This window comes from Leptonotus elevatus, chromosome 18 (assembly GCF_054856555.1).
Source record: "Leptonotus elevatus isolate MCC_2025b chromosome 18, RoL_Lele_1.0, whole genome shotgun sequence".
NCBI lineage: Eukaryota > Metazoa > Chordata > Actinopteri > Syngnathiformes > Syngnathidae > Leptonotus > Leptonotus elevatus.
Window position 1 is genome coordinate 16,601,637 of NC_141256.1, and position 16,098 is coordinate 16,617,734.

The 16,098-nt window shown below is 43.0% G+C and overlaps 3 protein-coding genes across 6 annotated transcripts; 2 read left to right on the forward strand and 1 right to left on the reverse strand.

The window, feature by feature from the left end:
• On the forward strand, positions 1–4,629 carry baalcb (BAALC binder of MAP3K1 and KLF4 b). Of its 2 annotated transcripts, none has more exons than XM_086061530.1 (4): positions 1–82; positions 612–806; positions 1,779–1,999; positions 2,626–4,629. In XM_086061530.1, coding segments are annotated over exons 1-4 (582 nt in total). In that variant the 5' UTR covers positions 1–81; the 3' UTR covers positions 2,791–4,629. The 2 variants fall into 2 exon arrangements, with proteins under 2 accessions (XP_085917656.1, XP_085917657.1); XM_086061531.1 differs by having other exon boundaries at positions 8–82; positions 596–806.
• Positions 1,955–7,328, reverse strand: nme6 (NME/NM23 nucleoside diphosphate kinase 6). Of its 3 annotated transcripts, none has more exons than XM_086061528.1 (6): positions 7,131–7,328; positions 6,873–6,967; positions 5,255–5,294; positions 4,686–4,846; positions 3,993–4,083; positions 1,955–1,988 (listed from the first exon to the last, which is right to left on the reverse strand). In XM_086061528.1, the coding sequence occupies exons 1-6, from the start codon at positions 7,310–7,312 to the stop codon at positions 1,982–1,984; spliced, it is 576 nt and encodes a 191-aa protein (XP_085917654.1). In that variant the 5' UTR covers positions 7,313–7,328; the 3' UTR covers positions 1,955–1,981. The 3 variants fall into 3 exon arrangements, with proteins under 3 accessions (XP_085917654.1, XP_085917655.1, XP_085917653.1); XM_086061529.1 differs by lacking the exon at positions 1,955–1,988 and adding an exon at positions 5,761–5,863 and having other exon boundaries at positions 3,313–4,083; positions 7,131–7,279; XM_086061527.1 differs by lacking the exon at positions 1,955–1,988 and having other exon boundaries at positions 3,313–4,083.
• A 532-nt stretch (positions 7,329–7,860) lies between these two features.
• On the forward strand, positions 7,861–9,709 carry LOC147158927 (uncharacterized). The gene is made up of 3 exons (XM_086061526.1): positions 7,861–8,068; positions 8,690–9,367; positions 9,440–9,709. Exons 1-3 carry the CDS (start codon positions 7,991–7,993, stop codon positions 9,479–9,481), a joined length of 798 nt encoding a protein of 265 aa, XP_085917652.1. The 5' UTR covers positions 7,861–7,990; the 3' UTR covers positions 9,482–9,709.
• Positions 9,710–16,098: the final 6,389 nt, after the last annotated feature.

Below are 16,098 nucleotides of genomic sequence, written 5' to 3' on the forward strand. Positions count from 1 at the left end.
CATGCATCGAGTAGCAGCAAGGAGTAGCAGCAAGGACGAGGAAGCGAGACGTCAACAGAGAATCTCCTCCGCCAACTAAGCAGTAAGCCTCCATCCTCAGCTCACCACCACCATCTTCGCCATCCTCCATCCCAATCAACGAGCCTGTCGCCGGACACGTTTAGCCACAATTTCATCGCCCTTCATTTCACGTCATTTGCTTCTTCTTTTTTTCCCGGCCGGCCTGCACAACACACTTTATCAACACGTTCATGAATTTAACGTGTGGATGCATTTGTATTTTGCGTGGACTGCATTCAGTGAATTAGCGCCTGAGCGTGTGCATGTGCAAATTTCGAATTTGAGGGTGGGTGGGTGGGGGGAGATAGGGGGTATTTAACCATGTTGTGGTTGGTGGTTTTGTACAACTGCACTGCATCAAACTGAGCGCTGTTCCTAATATTGTGACTCGCTCATGTGGCCATCTATACCAATATAAAGATGTCATGTACATATATATGTTTGAAAGCAGGTTTTAAATAACAAACAGTCTATTAATTAAGGAATAATTTTAGTTATATATATATATATATATTTATTTATTTATTTTTTCAAGCAAAACGTTTTTTCAGTGCGCGCGAGCGCCATGGGCTGCGGCGGGAGCAGGACGGACGCTCTGGAGCCTCGCTACCTGGAGAGTTGGACCAAAGAGACCGAGTCCACCTGGCTGACCGGCACCGACACCGACATCCCCCTCTCGTCCATCCACAGCATCCCGTCCGACGGCTCCGAGGCCTGCTTCGCGTCAGAGAAAAACCACAGTCTCGGTAAGGAGACTGTAAGCACGACTAAATACGCTGAATCGTCCAAAGGACAACATGCGAGTTAGTTCAGGAAAATATTCCAGTCAGATAAACAGAGAAATTTGTTGAAAATTGGATTTTTTTTTTTTTTTTACAAAAACATACCCGTTTTTTCCCTCAAAATGAGTGATCCAAACAAGCAATTATTTTTGAACGATTCTCCGTTTCTGTTCATGTGGTGATCACAGTAAGTTAGGTTCCATTCCAAAGTCATCCGAATGATTCATTTATGCAACATAGACAAGAAAAAGATGTTGGTATAATTATTTTGACCCAACAGATTGGGTTATAAAGATCATTTGATAAGCTGAAGCCGGTCGTCATTTTGCCATTTATTGACGTTGAAGTAAATTCAATGTAACATTTTTAGAAAACATTGGGGTCGGCTGGATTGGCTGAAAGGTCAGTGAGTATATTTGTATCTGTTTCCGTTTTGCAGCAATTAGCAATTAGAATCATTATTTATAAACCTGTTGAAAACACTGGCAAAAATAGCTTTTTTTTCCAACATGGCCCTGGTTGATCTCTTATACTCTGCTGCCACCTGCTGGCCATTTTTTTGTAATAACTACCATTGCTTCAAGCTGCATCAAAGCCTTCTGTATGCTCTAGCATAACAAAAACACACACACACAAAAAAAAGTATGCATAAATACGTTTTTGGGACCATGGCAATATTTAAAATAGAACGTTTTTACAGGTTTTTAGGAGCAAATGAGTTTGGATCTTTCTTTGTGCACTGTGAAAGGGAAGCCGTCTTTCCAAAATGGATTTATTTCTGCTGTGCTTTGAGGCCTGACGTAGATGAATGGACACGTCGGGCACAACAGGCCACATGAAACGAGCCCACTTGGCTCTCATGGCAACAGCCTTACGTAACCGAGGCGGACGTAATTCATCATAGATTCATCACGTGGCTTGCCCGTTGTGTTCCAGTTCCCGATTTCTTCGAGGACGGGATCCCGCCGCCCGCTCAAGCGTACCTCAAAGTGTGCTCGACGGCGTCGGAAGCGAGCCTGAGCGACGTGAAGCCGAGCGGCGGCGGCGGCGGCGGCGGCGGCCCTCACGATGCGCTGGCGTCTCCGGCGCAGGAGGGGGCGCCGCTGTCCTCGGCCACCACCGTGCAGCGCACAAGTGTCTTACACACTGAAGAGATTGTGAGTGACATCAACTCCCACACAAGACATAATACATGTAGTAACATTTGAAGTACAGTTTTAAACATTTATCCAACTTTAAAGTGAAGGAATTGTCACATTGTTTTTAAACATGCTGTAACTTTAAAAGCAGTGTCTGGAAAAAAAAATGGCTTTAAAGCATGAGTCAGGATCAACTGATATTTAGTAAGGAATTATTGGAGTGTTTTCGAACATGCTTATTTAGTATAAAAGTAGAGTCAGGAAAAAAAAAAGTTTTGGACTGGTTTTGAACACATTTGGTTTTAAAGGAGGGATGAGGAATATTGATATTATTTGTACTTTTCATAAACCAGTGGTAAGAACTTATTTTTATTTTAAAGCATGAGGAACAACCAAATATTTCTAAACATGTTAAAGATTTTAAAAAGGGAGTAAGCTATTATTTGATTTTTTTTAACATTTACAGTATTTAGCTTTGAAGCTTTTGTAAAAAAAAAAATAATAATAATAATCGGCAAATTTTGTTTTTAAACATGATTTTGAAAATGTTTTTATTTATTTATTTATTTATACATCTATTTAGCTTTGAAGCATGAGTAATGAATAATTGGGAGATTTGAGCTGCGTTGTGTCGTCCACGGCAGACAAAATGGCAGGACAACCGCATGTCCACCAAGCAGGTGACCATCACGGTGACGCAGAGCATCCACCAGGTGGACAAGAACGGCAAGGTCAAGAAGTCGCTGACCACCTACGAGGTGATGAAGCCCGCCGAGGCCGTCAAGCAGGTGGCGGCGCTCAACACATGAACTTGCGCCAGTGGCGTTGAATCGTGTTGATTTTCACAGTAGGTCATCGCTGCGCTTTGCTGTCTTTTGCACATGCTTAAAATGTATTACTTGGTCAGAGAAGACGTCAAAAGGAAAATGGGAAGTCAAGCCCGCCTTTTGTTTCAAAACACAACAGAGCGGCAAATAAAAATCAAATGACTGATCGTGAAGTACAAAAGCAAAGCTGTTGAATGATAACTCGTCACAAAACTGCTTTAAATTTGACTGAAAGTGCTGAAATGAACAACACGTTACAGTATCTCCTCCTTGCTCTATTTCTTTTTTTTAACTGAAATTTGCAATTGAATCAAAAGCATATCTCAATTTTTTTTAAAATTTGTATTGTAGTGAGGATAAGCAGAACAGAAAATGATTGAATGGATGATATGGGATTTGGCCACGCCCCCAAAAAATGGAGACATGTTTTTCATTGGACAGCACTTAATATATATGTAAACACTTTATATGTCACTTGCCAGATCAAAATTTAAACAGCAGAAATGTACAGAATATTTTATTAACTTTAGTGACTTTCCCATTTCTTAATAATTGATCACCAAAAATATAAATGTAGTTTTTTTCCCCTGTATTTCAGTTTCTTCGCTGACTGGCTGGGAGAAATGTCAAAAGTTGAGGCATCTATTTTTGGCTCAAGTTAACCAAACCTTGTTCCTCACGTGCTAAAGGGCTAGCATAGCCAAACCACAGTGTGTGTCTGATGTTTTTGGATCGCTGTGAAGGACGCGCGAAATGTACATTTTCAGGGTTCGTTTTGAAAAAACGGCGGACTTTTCACATTGACACAAAGCTCGTGTACGCGGGAAAGACGACTTTAATAACGTGGCACAGTCAATCAAGGGCCTCAACTCACAAATAAATACTTTGGCAGTGATGCTAAAGGGCAAATACGTCGTTTCCACTGTGGCTCAGGAAGGCGAAATTGAAGATTGCACTTTTTACAGTGACGCTTAGTCTGGGGTTTGTTTTTTTTGTGTTATTTGTACTAATATGTGTCTTGAGTACTGTCTGGATTTGTGTGTTTTCTAATGACAATAAAATACGGCCTCAGTAACTCCGGTGTAAGGAGGCAAATTCATTTTCCGTAACAGCAGATCTCAGGTCAGCTCTGAGCAGAGAGTGTGTGGATGTGTTGCTGAGGATCGTAAAGTATCTGTCCTGACCGGAAAGACGGCTCCTCGCGCTCCATCCATTCCTCCGGCCGGAAGTCCGGGAAGAAGAAAGCTATTTCTCTGCGGGCCGACTCGGTCGAATCTGGAAGAAAAGAAAGTTTGAATTTGAGCACGGTAGTTTCAAACAGTTGCGTGAAAAGAAAAGCCAAAATGCGACTCACGTTCGTCATTAAAAAGAGTATGATGTTAATATTAACAGTTAGCTAGCGTTAGCCACTAGCTTACCACCATTAGCTTCCTTTAACACAGGGATAGGGAACCCTGGTCCCCGAGATTAGCGCTAGGCTATCGCTGTTCTAAACACGAAGCATGTTTTGTAATTAAATATACAGTGCATGTAATTCTTATTGTCGTGTGTTTAGTTTTACAGTTAACTCCAACTGTAACTGCGGTGTCATTAAACAGCTTAAAGGACGCGCGGGAACAACAGAATAACATACGCTACACACTTGCTAGTTGCTAATGTACGCAAGAAATGGTGCATTCAGGGTACTTTTCACTTTTCTTTCACAGACTTTCAAGTCTGACAATAATCCCGGCAACCAAAAGTCCCCATCACGTTTAGGGCCCGACCGATTAATTATTTATTATTTTAATTAATTCATATGATCTTATTTACACACTTGGATGACGGACAAAAGACTTTGACGTCAGTTGCTATCAAAAAGTTCAGGTAGTCCACACCTGAGCCGTGAGTGGTGTTGCGCGTGTCCGTGAGCCCAAACCGCGCCCGCAGAGAGGCGGGCGAGGTGTATCTGGCCCGGAACACTTTGGTGGGACCCATCAGTTCCCTCCAGTGGCGGACGGCGTCCTCTCGAGCTAAAACATACGCCCGCATTGGGCCGCTGTGGCGGGACGAAACAAACACAACTGAGAGTTCTATATAAAGTTATGTTATCAATTTTATGTCCAATTAGTAACAACGTGAAAACCAGATTGAGCGACATTTGACAGCTTTTCAGGTGTGTATTTATTTTGTCTTTGTATGGCGGTGTGTTGAGATACAAGTGATCCGACTTTGGCGCTACGTCATTCGGACAATTTTTTGCTTTGCCGTGCAAGCAAAAATATAGACAATAAACACATTCTGACATATTCTTTATCCTCTGCGTAAAACAACTAGATTACTGCTGATTACCGAGCCCCTTGACAGTAGTTGTGAAAGTCTTCTACACGACAGATTACAGAACTGTATTCTACTGCCGCCCTGTGGCCAAGTTGCGTACACCAAGGCCTCGCAGGATCTTGCTTACCTTGACATGAACTCAACAAGTCTTTGGTAGAAGAATCGCCCTGAAAATCAGTATGACAACAATAACGACAAAATCAATCATAATAATAGTTAAAAATAAAGACAGCAGTATGTACGTCGTGTAACAGCTTGTGTCATGCTAATAGGCAGAATGGCGTCGCTATTTGCCATGGCAAACGAGAATCATTATTGGTGGACATCTCTCATGTCATCAGCGCTAAAATTATTCTACTGCTTTCCACACCCTAGAAAAGTCCTCGTCATATCTATTAAAAAAAAAAAATCAAAAGTTGTGTTTTTAGCTTTAACCAGCAAATCAATCGTCCTGGAAGCTGACTCACCATCACATTAACAACGACAGCTCTTAAGAGAATTGGCCCGACGCTAAACATTCCCACAATCAGGATGAATCATTTGCTCTTAACCTTCGCGGCCACAAAAACAGGCCAACGCTGACTCACACGCTCGCCGGCTCATTGCGTTAATACAAGCAAGCGGGTCCCGCACCTGAATGCTCAGCATAAAACATCTCAGAGTCGTGTCGTCTCCACACCAGATCTTTGCATCGAACGATGACAAAGTGGTTATCCAGGATACTTTGGTGAAGAGCCTGCAAGATCGATTTTTAGAAAACATGGGTTTGTGGCTAATCTTTTTGTTGCTTTTTACAGTATACAATGGTACCTTGACCTTCAAGTGAGTTTTTGTTGTTGTTATAAATGGTAAATGGACGTGGTCATTTATATGGCGCTTTTCCACCTCGCAAGGCCCGCAAAGCTGACTACTCATTCACCTACTGATGACGCAGCATCAGGAACAACTGGGGGTTCAGTATCTTGCTCAAGGATACTTCGACGTGGTCACAACGGGATGGGATCAAAACCCAATCCAGAGCCACGCCGCTGTTGTAAGCCATCATTTGGTTGATTTTTGGTGGTGGCTGCGGACTTCACAACATCCGGCCACCATCAGTTAACGATGGATGCCTTGCAGAGAAAGTATCTTTTATGTTCTGTATTCGCATTTTCCGTCAAATATCTGTTTCATATTTATGGGTCACACAAAAGTGAGTTTAAAAAAGAAAATAAATGGAATGATGTCAATGCAAACAGATCACAAAAAATTGAAAAAAATACTAATTCCTATCATGTCAATAAATAAATAAAAACTCAAGGGTGACAATGAAAAGGAAAAGAATGACTGAACGAAAAGTTCAATTTGTGCAAAACCGTAACAGCGGCATTTTTATTTGATTTTATCCACTACATTACATTTGTTATACTGTTGTTCCATTTCAATTACATGTAACTTGGCAGTCCAATACATTTGCAATCATTTAGAATTGTTTGTTTTTCATCACTTATTTAAGTAATGTTTTGTTTTTTTTAACTTAAATGCATTACACATTCCTATATTTAGGCGCAACATTACCGTTTAAACTGACCTGACAGACATTTTTTAGAATACTTTTAGGAATAAAACCTCTGCCTTGTGTTGAACAGTTACTTACTACACGACTGTACTTCAATGTTGGCCATTCTGATGGTATTTGGAGAGTACAGTCAACTATTTTGTGAGGTGGTACTCGCCAACCGATTCCTCAACTGAATGATAGGTACCTCCAGCATGAGAGGATGAGCCACTGCATCGGGTTTGATGACCGCCAGGGTGAGCTGCAGCGCTTTGGACAGGCGACAAGCCGTCAGCAACATTGCTTGGGAAAAAAATCAACAATAAAAAAAAAAGACCACATGGGAAAAGTATGCCTTATCCAGGAAACGGTAAGCAAACAACGTTCTGCTTTTACATTCATTTTTAAGAGAAGCTCATTGTTAGCATGTCAAGCTAAAAACAACCGTCGAGCTCAACTTGCTTACCGGAAGTCGGTTTTGGTGTGCTCCAAAATGCTCGTAGAGACTATTAAAGAACGTCGATTAGTGACACCATCGTGTCTGTAATATTTAATGTTTTTGATCAATATTATTGCTGTGTCATATATAGCCGTCAAAGGTAGGTAGAAAAGGTATAAATCATAAGGTAGGATGCGAGTGGGGACCATTTAGTCCGTCAGTCAAATAAGACACCGGAAATGGTACGTTTTTATTATGTTCCTCCTTGAAAGTATTATTGTTCCTACTCTATTTAAAAAAAAAAAATCTTAATCAAAATCAGCAACCAAACATGTCTCTATGAAACATGAAAATTACAACAAAAACTGAGCACACAGCCAACATATACCGACCTGTGCATTAGAAGAAAACAATAATATGTAATAATATTAATAATAATAATAACGAAAAGAGCGGTCGAATAAGAAAATAAAACATTTTACATTTTTCTCATGTAGGCTAAACCACATATGGTCAAAAAGGAGACTGGAGCTATAATTTGAATGGGAAGAATATTTTGTATGGTTATTTGTGTGTGCATTATTATTTTTCAACACACTAAGTGCACTAACTTACAAGAGTTATGCATCACTTGTGACTGCTGGCTTTTTTTTTTTGCAAGTAAACATCTTGGGTTGACCAAGTTGATGACCTCTTGAAAGACTTCAAAGCTTTTGCTTTCCTCCTTAATGTCTTTGTGTGTGTGCTTTTTTTTTTTCATCTTTCATCCTTTGCGTCTTTATTTCCCAAACACACTTCAATCTTCCAACTCTTACTAAAAAAAAATAAGAGAGTGGGAGAGAAGCACCTTTTGTAGTGAATCCTGACAGCTTGCAGCAAACATTAACATGGAGAAACGCTGCTCTGGAAACACAAAGAAAAGGAGCCAAGCAAACATTTACAAAAAGCAGTTGGCACAAAGCAGGGTGAGTTTTTTCCTCACAACATTTGAAAACTTTGGTTTTATTTGTGGTCTGTCAACTAACTTGAAATACTGCGATGTCTGTCCTCCAATCAATCAAGGAAGACATTTTAAATAGTTTTGATTGTTGTATTATGTACTGTAAGTACAGTACAGTATTAGTATGTGTTAAGGTGGTGGATGAACTATTAGTATTGATAAAATAACTCGTTCATTTATCTGGGCCATTTCAGTTCTTGCTCAGTGACTGCGTGAATGTCCCCCACCGCAAACTTAAACTTACTTTATCGTCCGCTGCTATTTTATGTGACTACCAATAAGTACGTGTTAGGAATGTTCAAGACTGATACCATAACATTTCCCGAAAAACAATGATCTATATATTCCAATATGGTATTTTTCATTTTCGTTGCTCATTTACTTGCTAGAGAGCTAGCTAGTTAGCCACAGTTTGGCTTTAGCCCCAGGTGCAAGCTACCTAGCTCCATTGGTGCTCGTTTCATCAGCGGCGAAAGCTAAGCTGCGGCAGGGTTTTTACTGCCTGGACCTGGATTTGCCAACTCTGCAGTTAACTGTAATATATTTCCCAGATTTGAAAAATGTTCTGTATGTTTTCCTTGTGCAGCCCCGTTGTCACGCGCATTTCGGGATGACCCCTGGAGGAGGTTACCAGCGGCCTCCAGGGAACGGTCCCATCTTTTGCCAGTACTCCAACCACGATCTGGCGGCACAAAACGCAGCCCTGAGAGAGCAGCTGCTGTCCCAGCACCACCGACACAACCACGAAAGGCAGCGGCTCCTGAGAGCGCTCAAGAAGCCCGGCCAGTCCAACTCGGACGGCATCATCGCGGCCGTGAATGAGGAGTGGCAACATTGCTGGGCCAGCCGAGAGCAGGAGACGGCCGCCCAGTTTCAAACTCATCAGGAGGGCATGCAGCGCTACGTGGATGACATGGCCGCTTATTTTCACTTCCAGCTGGAAAACCTGCATGTGCACAACGTGGACACGGTTTGCTTTTTTCAAAGCGAGATGGCCTACTTGGGCCGAGCCATCTCGGAGAAGGACGAGCTCAGCAGAAAGTTGAAAAAAGAAAACGCCGTACTGGTAGCGGAGAATAAGGAGATGTACTCCCAGCTCTGCACATTGAAAGCAGACACGGCAGAGCCACCAAATTCTCAGGAGGACGGGTTGCACGTTGAGCAAGAGGCCAAGACCAGCCCCGCCAACGAGGTGCTCCTTGGACAAGTGGAAAAGCTGGAGGAGGCGTTCAAGAGCCTCGCAGTGCACAAAGAGGAGCTTGAGGTACACCTCTTCAGCTTTGATGTGATGATGTTGCGCTTTTCACTTCGTATGACCCTCACCCATTCATTCCAGGTTGTGTTGTGGCATCTTGTTGCATTTTCCCTCCCTGCCTGAGAGTGGCGCTGTCACCTCTGGTCTGTCTTTTGTATTTCCCAGGTGCTGAGAGCTGATTGGTGAGCGACTTTCAAATTCTTCCTCTTCGTCTGGCCCAAACATGTTCAAGTTTTTATCGTTAACGTTGAAGTTTGTTGTTGTACGGTTTGTTGTTTTAGCCGTCTCCGTCCTGAGCCTTTTGCGGCCTGCATTTAAGTGTGAATAAAATGACTTTTGTTTAGATTGCTACTGTTGCCTTGTTTGTTCTTGGGAATGGGGAAAGTCGGACACATCACATATATTTCAAAATGTCATGTATTATACAAATTTTGAATAATTGAATTGTTTTTAATAATTCAATGAACCATCATGTTTTTGTTTGTTGTTTACTACTTTATCTATCCTGATATGATGCACTATATGATAATAAAATTACACATTTCTCTCCTCGCCCTGTGATTAGTTGATGACCCATCCAGGGGGTACCCCTCCTCCCACCCCAAAGTCAGCTGGGATAGGCTTCAGCTCCCCCGCATCCCTAACGAGGACAAGCGCTGGATGTCTGTGGTATGACATCAATATGGCACAGATGATAAAGTGAAATATGTCAAGTGCGTGCCAACTGGGCCAAAAGGGCCACACCCCGCTCGAGGCGAAATGCCAGAGGACAAGATGGAGGAATGGGAGTGGGTGAAAGTACCACAAATACGTTGTCCCTTCCACCTGTCCTGGTCATGTGGGCCAGCTGTCTGGTTGATGTCCGGCTTAGCTTACAGTATACATGGATGGATGGATGGGTAGGTACTGTAGACAGAATTAAATTGGGAGAAAAAGACAGCTTTTTGAGACAGGAGGTAACAGCAACAACTGAAATAATGTGGTTGCAGTGTTTTAGAACAGTGTTAAATCTGGATTTTTCATTATGAAGTTTTTTTTAAGTTTATATTTCGTTTTGACTTCTGTTTCTTAAAATCAGTTTGTTTTTAGAGCAGGTTTGCAAGTTTTTGTTAGTTTTTTTTAATGCCTCATTTTAGTTAAATTTTTTATTATTTTTAAATTTTTATTTTTTAATACATGTAGTATGCCAGAGTGCAAGATAAAACAAAAACTAAGTGTTACGCAATAATGAAAACTATAATTGTCAAATGACTGACCTTCCTCATAAAGCAATACCAAAATAAAAACATTTCAAATGAACCCCGAAGGCTCGTGTAGATATTAAATCACCAAGATGGGGAAAAAAAGGACGTTTTTGCTAAAATTACAGTTTTCGTTTTATAAACCTCATATGTAGTTTACAAATGTTTTTTGTGTTTCTCTTTTCAAAGCTACTGAACTAGAATATTCCATTTCGAATCGCTACTGCCACCTGCTGACGTCACACACACAACGCACACCCGACGTCACATCCGCAGACAGAGTGCGGAAATTCGAAACCAAATCCAGGCTGAAAACTTTTGACCAGAGGCTTGCAGCAGTACCCATTATGGAGGGTGTTAAGGTGTTAATCTATGAATTAGAAGACATTTCAGTCATAAATAGTCAAATAAAAAGGCTACTGTAAAGATTTTTTTGTTCGTTTTTTTGGGGTAACTAACATTGGTTCATAATTAAGCAGCCATATTTAAACTCATGTACACACCTGCCACCATTAAAAGTGTCTCTGGTTAATCCTGGATAAACTTCAGCTGTTCTCGTAGGCTTTTCCTGACATTTTTGTAGTCACCGTTTACTGGAGCTTCTAATCTAATCCAAGCTCACCGCGTTGAAGTCTGAACGAGACGTGCTGATGATGAGACAAATGTAGCAAAGTCGCCACGTACTACAAATTCAAAGAAGCAAAAGGGTTTTGCGTTTGAAAGTGTACTCAATCTTTTCAGTCGTACTTTAAAACTTCATCTGGCTGTCACCGTGGCCGCTCGGCTCGCTTTCTCCCAGTTGTCGCCCGCCGCTCCCTTTTGGTCTGGCAGCTGAGCCGCGACCCCCACGCGCCCATCCGTCCTTCAGCGGCAGGATCGTGACTGCGACGTGGTGCCAACACAGCGTTGTTAAAGTTGGAATGATGTGAGGAAAATTTGCAGGAGAATTTTGATGGTCTTCAATGGAGCGCGTGTCACCAGGTCACTTCCCAATAAAAGGAGGACGTGACGCCCCCTTCAAATCCTTTCATGTTCTCACTGAGAAAGTCTTTCCTGCGGCGACACCTTTCGGGGGGCAGCGGTGAGGTGACACGTCGGCGCCTCATTAGGACGCCACACAAAAGACAGCAGAGTGAAGACGAGGTTCTCCAAAGCGGCGTTGACGCCTCTCCCCGTGACTGCCGGATGGATGCGTCCGTTTGTGACCACCAGGGAAATACAAACACATTGAAAACCAACCGTTTTCCAAGTCAACTAGGTTCGCCCTCAACTGTAATGACCTCGGAGGATCCACACAAAATCCTCACCTGTTCTCTCTTTGAGCCTGAATGCCGGTGACCTTTGAACTTTCTCCCCGCGACAGCTGCGTCAACCTCGGCGTTGGGCAACTGGCGTGCCCGGGGAAGGACAAGAGGGTGGCATTAATCCAGTATCAGCGGTTAATGAGTCAGCAACGTGATACAAACGGATTGGACACGGCCGTAGGCCCCCCTGCTGCCTTTTTGGATCGTTATCAACTTAGTGTCTTGAGAGGCTAGGAGGGAATTGTTGCAGTTCAACATTTAAGTGCAAGCTCACTATTTGGCAAGTAAGGGGGGGGGGAGATCATTGTAGCAAATTGGCAAGGCATTACAGTATACTGCAACAGGGTATCCTCGTAATAGGCTTATAATCGTTTACAGGGACAAGCCAGTTATGTAATTGCCAATAAATAAATCATTTATGAACACTGTGTTAGTGGTCCCTTTGTTTTTTCCTGGAGTGAGAGCGGCGACCTGGGGTTGCAAAGTGATTAGTGGGGGGAACTATGGGGGCTCCCAGTATGCGAACGCGGGATAAAAATAAACTTACTGACCCAGTTTGGGGGGGAAACACGCAGACCAGGCAGGCTACGTTTGGTCCTCCATCTTGGCTGAAAACTTGAGCCAGAGAGCTTGTTCTCAAGGGAATAGAAAACATACTGTACAATGCAGGGGGGGCTAATGCAGTGTTTCCCAACCTTTATTGAGTCAAGGTTAATTTTCTACATTGCACAACCATAAAACAAAAATGTAACAAAACATCAACGTACAGCGGCCAAACCCTTCTGAGGCCTACTTGATATCCCCATTCTCCCTTAAACAGTTTTTATATATTGCCTACAATAATAGTTTCAACTAGTAATATAACCCAAACAAAATTTTACAATATTATTCCTGAATATAAATAGCTCACATATGATTTCAGGCTGTAAAAATAACCATTTTCAAGCGGTTGGACCTCCGTCATTTGCTAGCTTGAGCTTTTTGGTAGGCTACAAACATTGGTTGCTAGCTTACTGTCACGCTGACTTGGTGTGGTGCTTGCTCGATACAGACAAGTAGAGACAAGTTATATGTGTGTGATGTCTTTAAGGTCATTACAAAACATGGCAAATATCACACTAATGTTACTATTATCTTCCTCTGTGGCTGTTTATATGTGCGATATTAGCCTAGTACATCCGACTCTACTGACAACCTAGTGACTGTTAGAGTATAGAATATATGTATTCTACTCTTTGCGTGTTCAATTAACTGAATGGTGAGATTCTGGTGAAGAAGTCCCTTTGCAAAGGTAATTAGTCAGAAGCTTCTGATCACACAATCGAAGTCACCCAAGCAGTGGTCTGTTCAAAAGTGTGTCCCTCCTTCTCCTGCACATCATTATTTATTGAAAAGTGGGTGAATACGAAAAGTCTCCTCCCCTTCACAAAAAGGCAAAAGTTCTCAGGAATACAAATCAGATTAGACCTAAACAATAATAAATCAGCCTGTCTCACTTCGACCGGTACTAGACTACACTCCCTTCTAGATAACATAGAAAAGAACTTGTTGCCCTTTTCTTCTCAGGCGAAAGAGACAGATACGAATACAAAGAATACTATTCATTGAGCTACACAGCTATAACTAAATCCAAAACGGCTAAAATATAAATTGAAACTGAAAAACAATGTTAATAATTCAACATGACCAATATGTTTAAGAAATTGTTCTTTGATAAAGGATCATTTCCGGCATGGCACAGCGATGGCATTACTGGCCTGGTGCATGCATAGACCAGCCGATGAGAGTTTGTCGCGGGGCTGTCGACAAGTGACAGTGATCAGCTGCCCCCGTGGAGAGGAACAACCAGATGACGATTTGCGCCCGGGCCATTGTGTCTGATTTGAGCGGCCGCACATTCCTCCCAACAACAAAAGTCACCCGATACTCCAAAGTGGCCCGATATAACGCTGGCAAGGCCTTGGTGCATAGCTGACATGAGTGGAAATGTTGCATTTGAGCTCAGCGGCCCGCACGCTGGCCAGCGGCCATGGGAAATATCAAACAACTGTCCAATTTAGACCACATCCTGTCAAAGAGAGCAACAAAAAAAAAAAAATCAAAATAAATAACTGCGTTACTATTTGTGGACGGTGAGCGCTTCGGAAATAGCGAGCGCGTCGGGTTTCAATGTAAGCCCCCCCGCTCTGAGCTTTAGCTTTCTGTGAAGGAGGGCCCCGGGTTCCGATCACGCCCCGACCCCGGATGCTGATTTTAGAACACAGGTGTTGACCTTAGCGCGGTGGCTTGTGCTTGCGGCAGAGGAAAATGAACCAGAGGGCTGCTGACGGCCATATGTTCCCCGCAGATGCCTTTTAGCGGTCAAATATGGGCCGGCAATGATTTGGGCTGTATGGACGACGTGTCAACAGCAAGCCCAAAGAAAGAAATGTGCGTGGAAACGGTTGGGCAGCCAAAGCATGGTTGCCGATATGCGGACAAAAGGGCAGCGAGAGTAGTTGTTAGCATCGTCTCTAGCAAAGCTAAACGTGTTGCAATAAATAATCAATGCATAAGTAATGAAATGACAGCACTATGCTGATGTAAAAATCAACAAAAGGCAGCAAGAGTTGTCAGCTTTGTCCAAGGCTTACTCATCTCCAAAACCCGGCGGATATGTGTGGACATCAGCACTCAATAATACTGACCTCCGTCCAAGGTCAAACAATTGCCTTTTTGATTCATTGATGCACTCAACAAACATGAATTTTGCCCCTGGAAAAGTGGAAATAAATCTTCCGCGTTATGTGTTTGAAGCAGCAGACACTCAGAGCAGACAACAAGGCGTTCTAACACACACAATCATGCTAGCGCAAAACCTTTTTAAAAAATAAAGTAAGGACGGAAAAACATGATCTTCCAGCTTGTTTTTAGCAAATATCTTCAAACATCAACAGAGGTAGCAAATCCAGGTTCCAGAAAGTAAAAACCCTGCCACAGTTTGGCTTTAGCCACAGGTGCTTCTTAGGCAAGTTATTTAGGAACCTTCTGGACCTGGTGAGAACCTGGTTTTCTTGATTGATCTGGATTGCCGACCATCTGGATATGGCCTTCCGGACCTTATCTGATAAACCTGGTAAAGACCTGTCATTGGTCTTTTAGAGTCTGGCCTTCTGGGTCTGGTCATTTCGATCAGGTCAGCATCTGGCCTTTGGGATCTTTTTTTTTTTTGTTTACCTCAGTCTGCATATGGCCTTCTGGACCTTGTATGAAAAACCTGGTCAGGACCTGGCCTTGGTCTTCTAGACCTAGTTAGGGTCTGGCCTTCTGGACTCAGCCCTTTTGACCATGCAGGTCAGCATCTGGCCTTCAGGATCTTTTTTGGCCTCAATCAGGATCTGGTCTTTTGGACTTTCATCCATCCATTTTCTTAACCGCGTAGTCCTCACAAGGGTCGCGGGGGGGCGCTGGAGCCTAGCTGGCTTCAGGCAGTAGGCGGGTACACCCTGAACTGGTTGCCAGCCAATCGCAGGACACACAGAGTCGAACAACCAATCCACACTCACAATCACACCTCGGGACAATTTAGAGTGTTCAATTAACCTGCAATGCATGTCTTTGGAATGTGGGAGGAAATCGGAGAACCCGGAGAAAACCCACGCAAGCACGGGGAGAACATGCAAACTCCACCCAGGAAGGCCAAAGCCTGGACTCGATCTCACGTCCTTTGCACTGGGAGGCGGACGTGCTAACCAGTCACCCACCGCGCCACCTGTCTTTTTGGACTTGATTTGATGAAATTTGGTCATGATCTGGCCTTGGTCTTCTGGATTTCGTTAGAATCTGGCCTTCTGGACTTAGTCTACATGCAATTCTCATTGAGAAATCTGGGCTTGATTCTACCATATGTAAGAATGTTCTCAAAACCGTTCTAAGAACAGTTCTTTAAGAATTGTTTGGAAAAGAACCGGAGAAATTCCAATGGAGCCACCGTCCTGGTCCAAGGTAAGATTTTCCTCCGCAGAAATGAAACCGTCAGCTGTGAACGCTGCCAAACGCCACGACACATGCCTGCCCGACAGTCAGGGCATTGTTCTGCCCTTTTCTCAAAAAAAGAAGCCATTGACGTTCGGTGTAAAATGGAGGCCGGGTCGAGTGTTTGAGGGGGGAGAATTAGTCAAATCGGGGGGGGGGGTTGCTTGGTGGTATAGCGCAA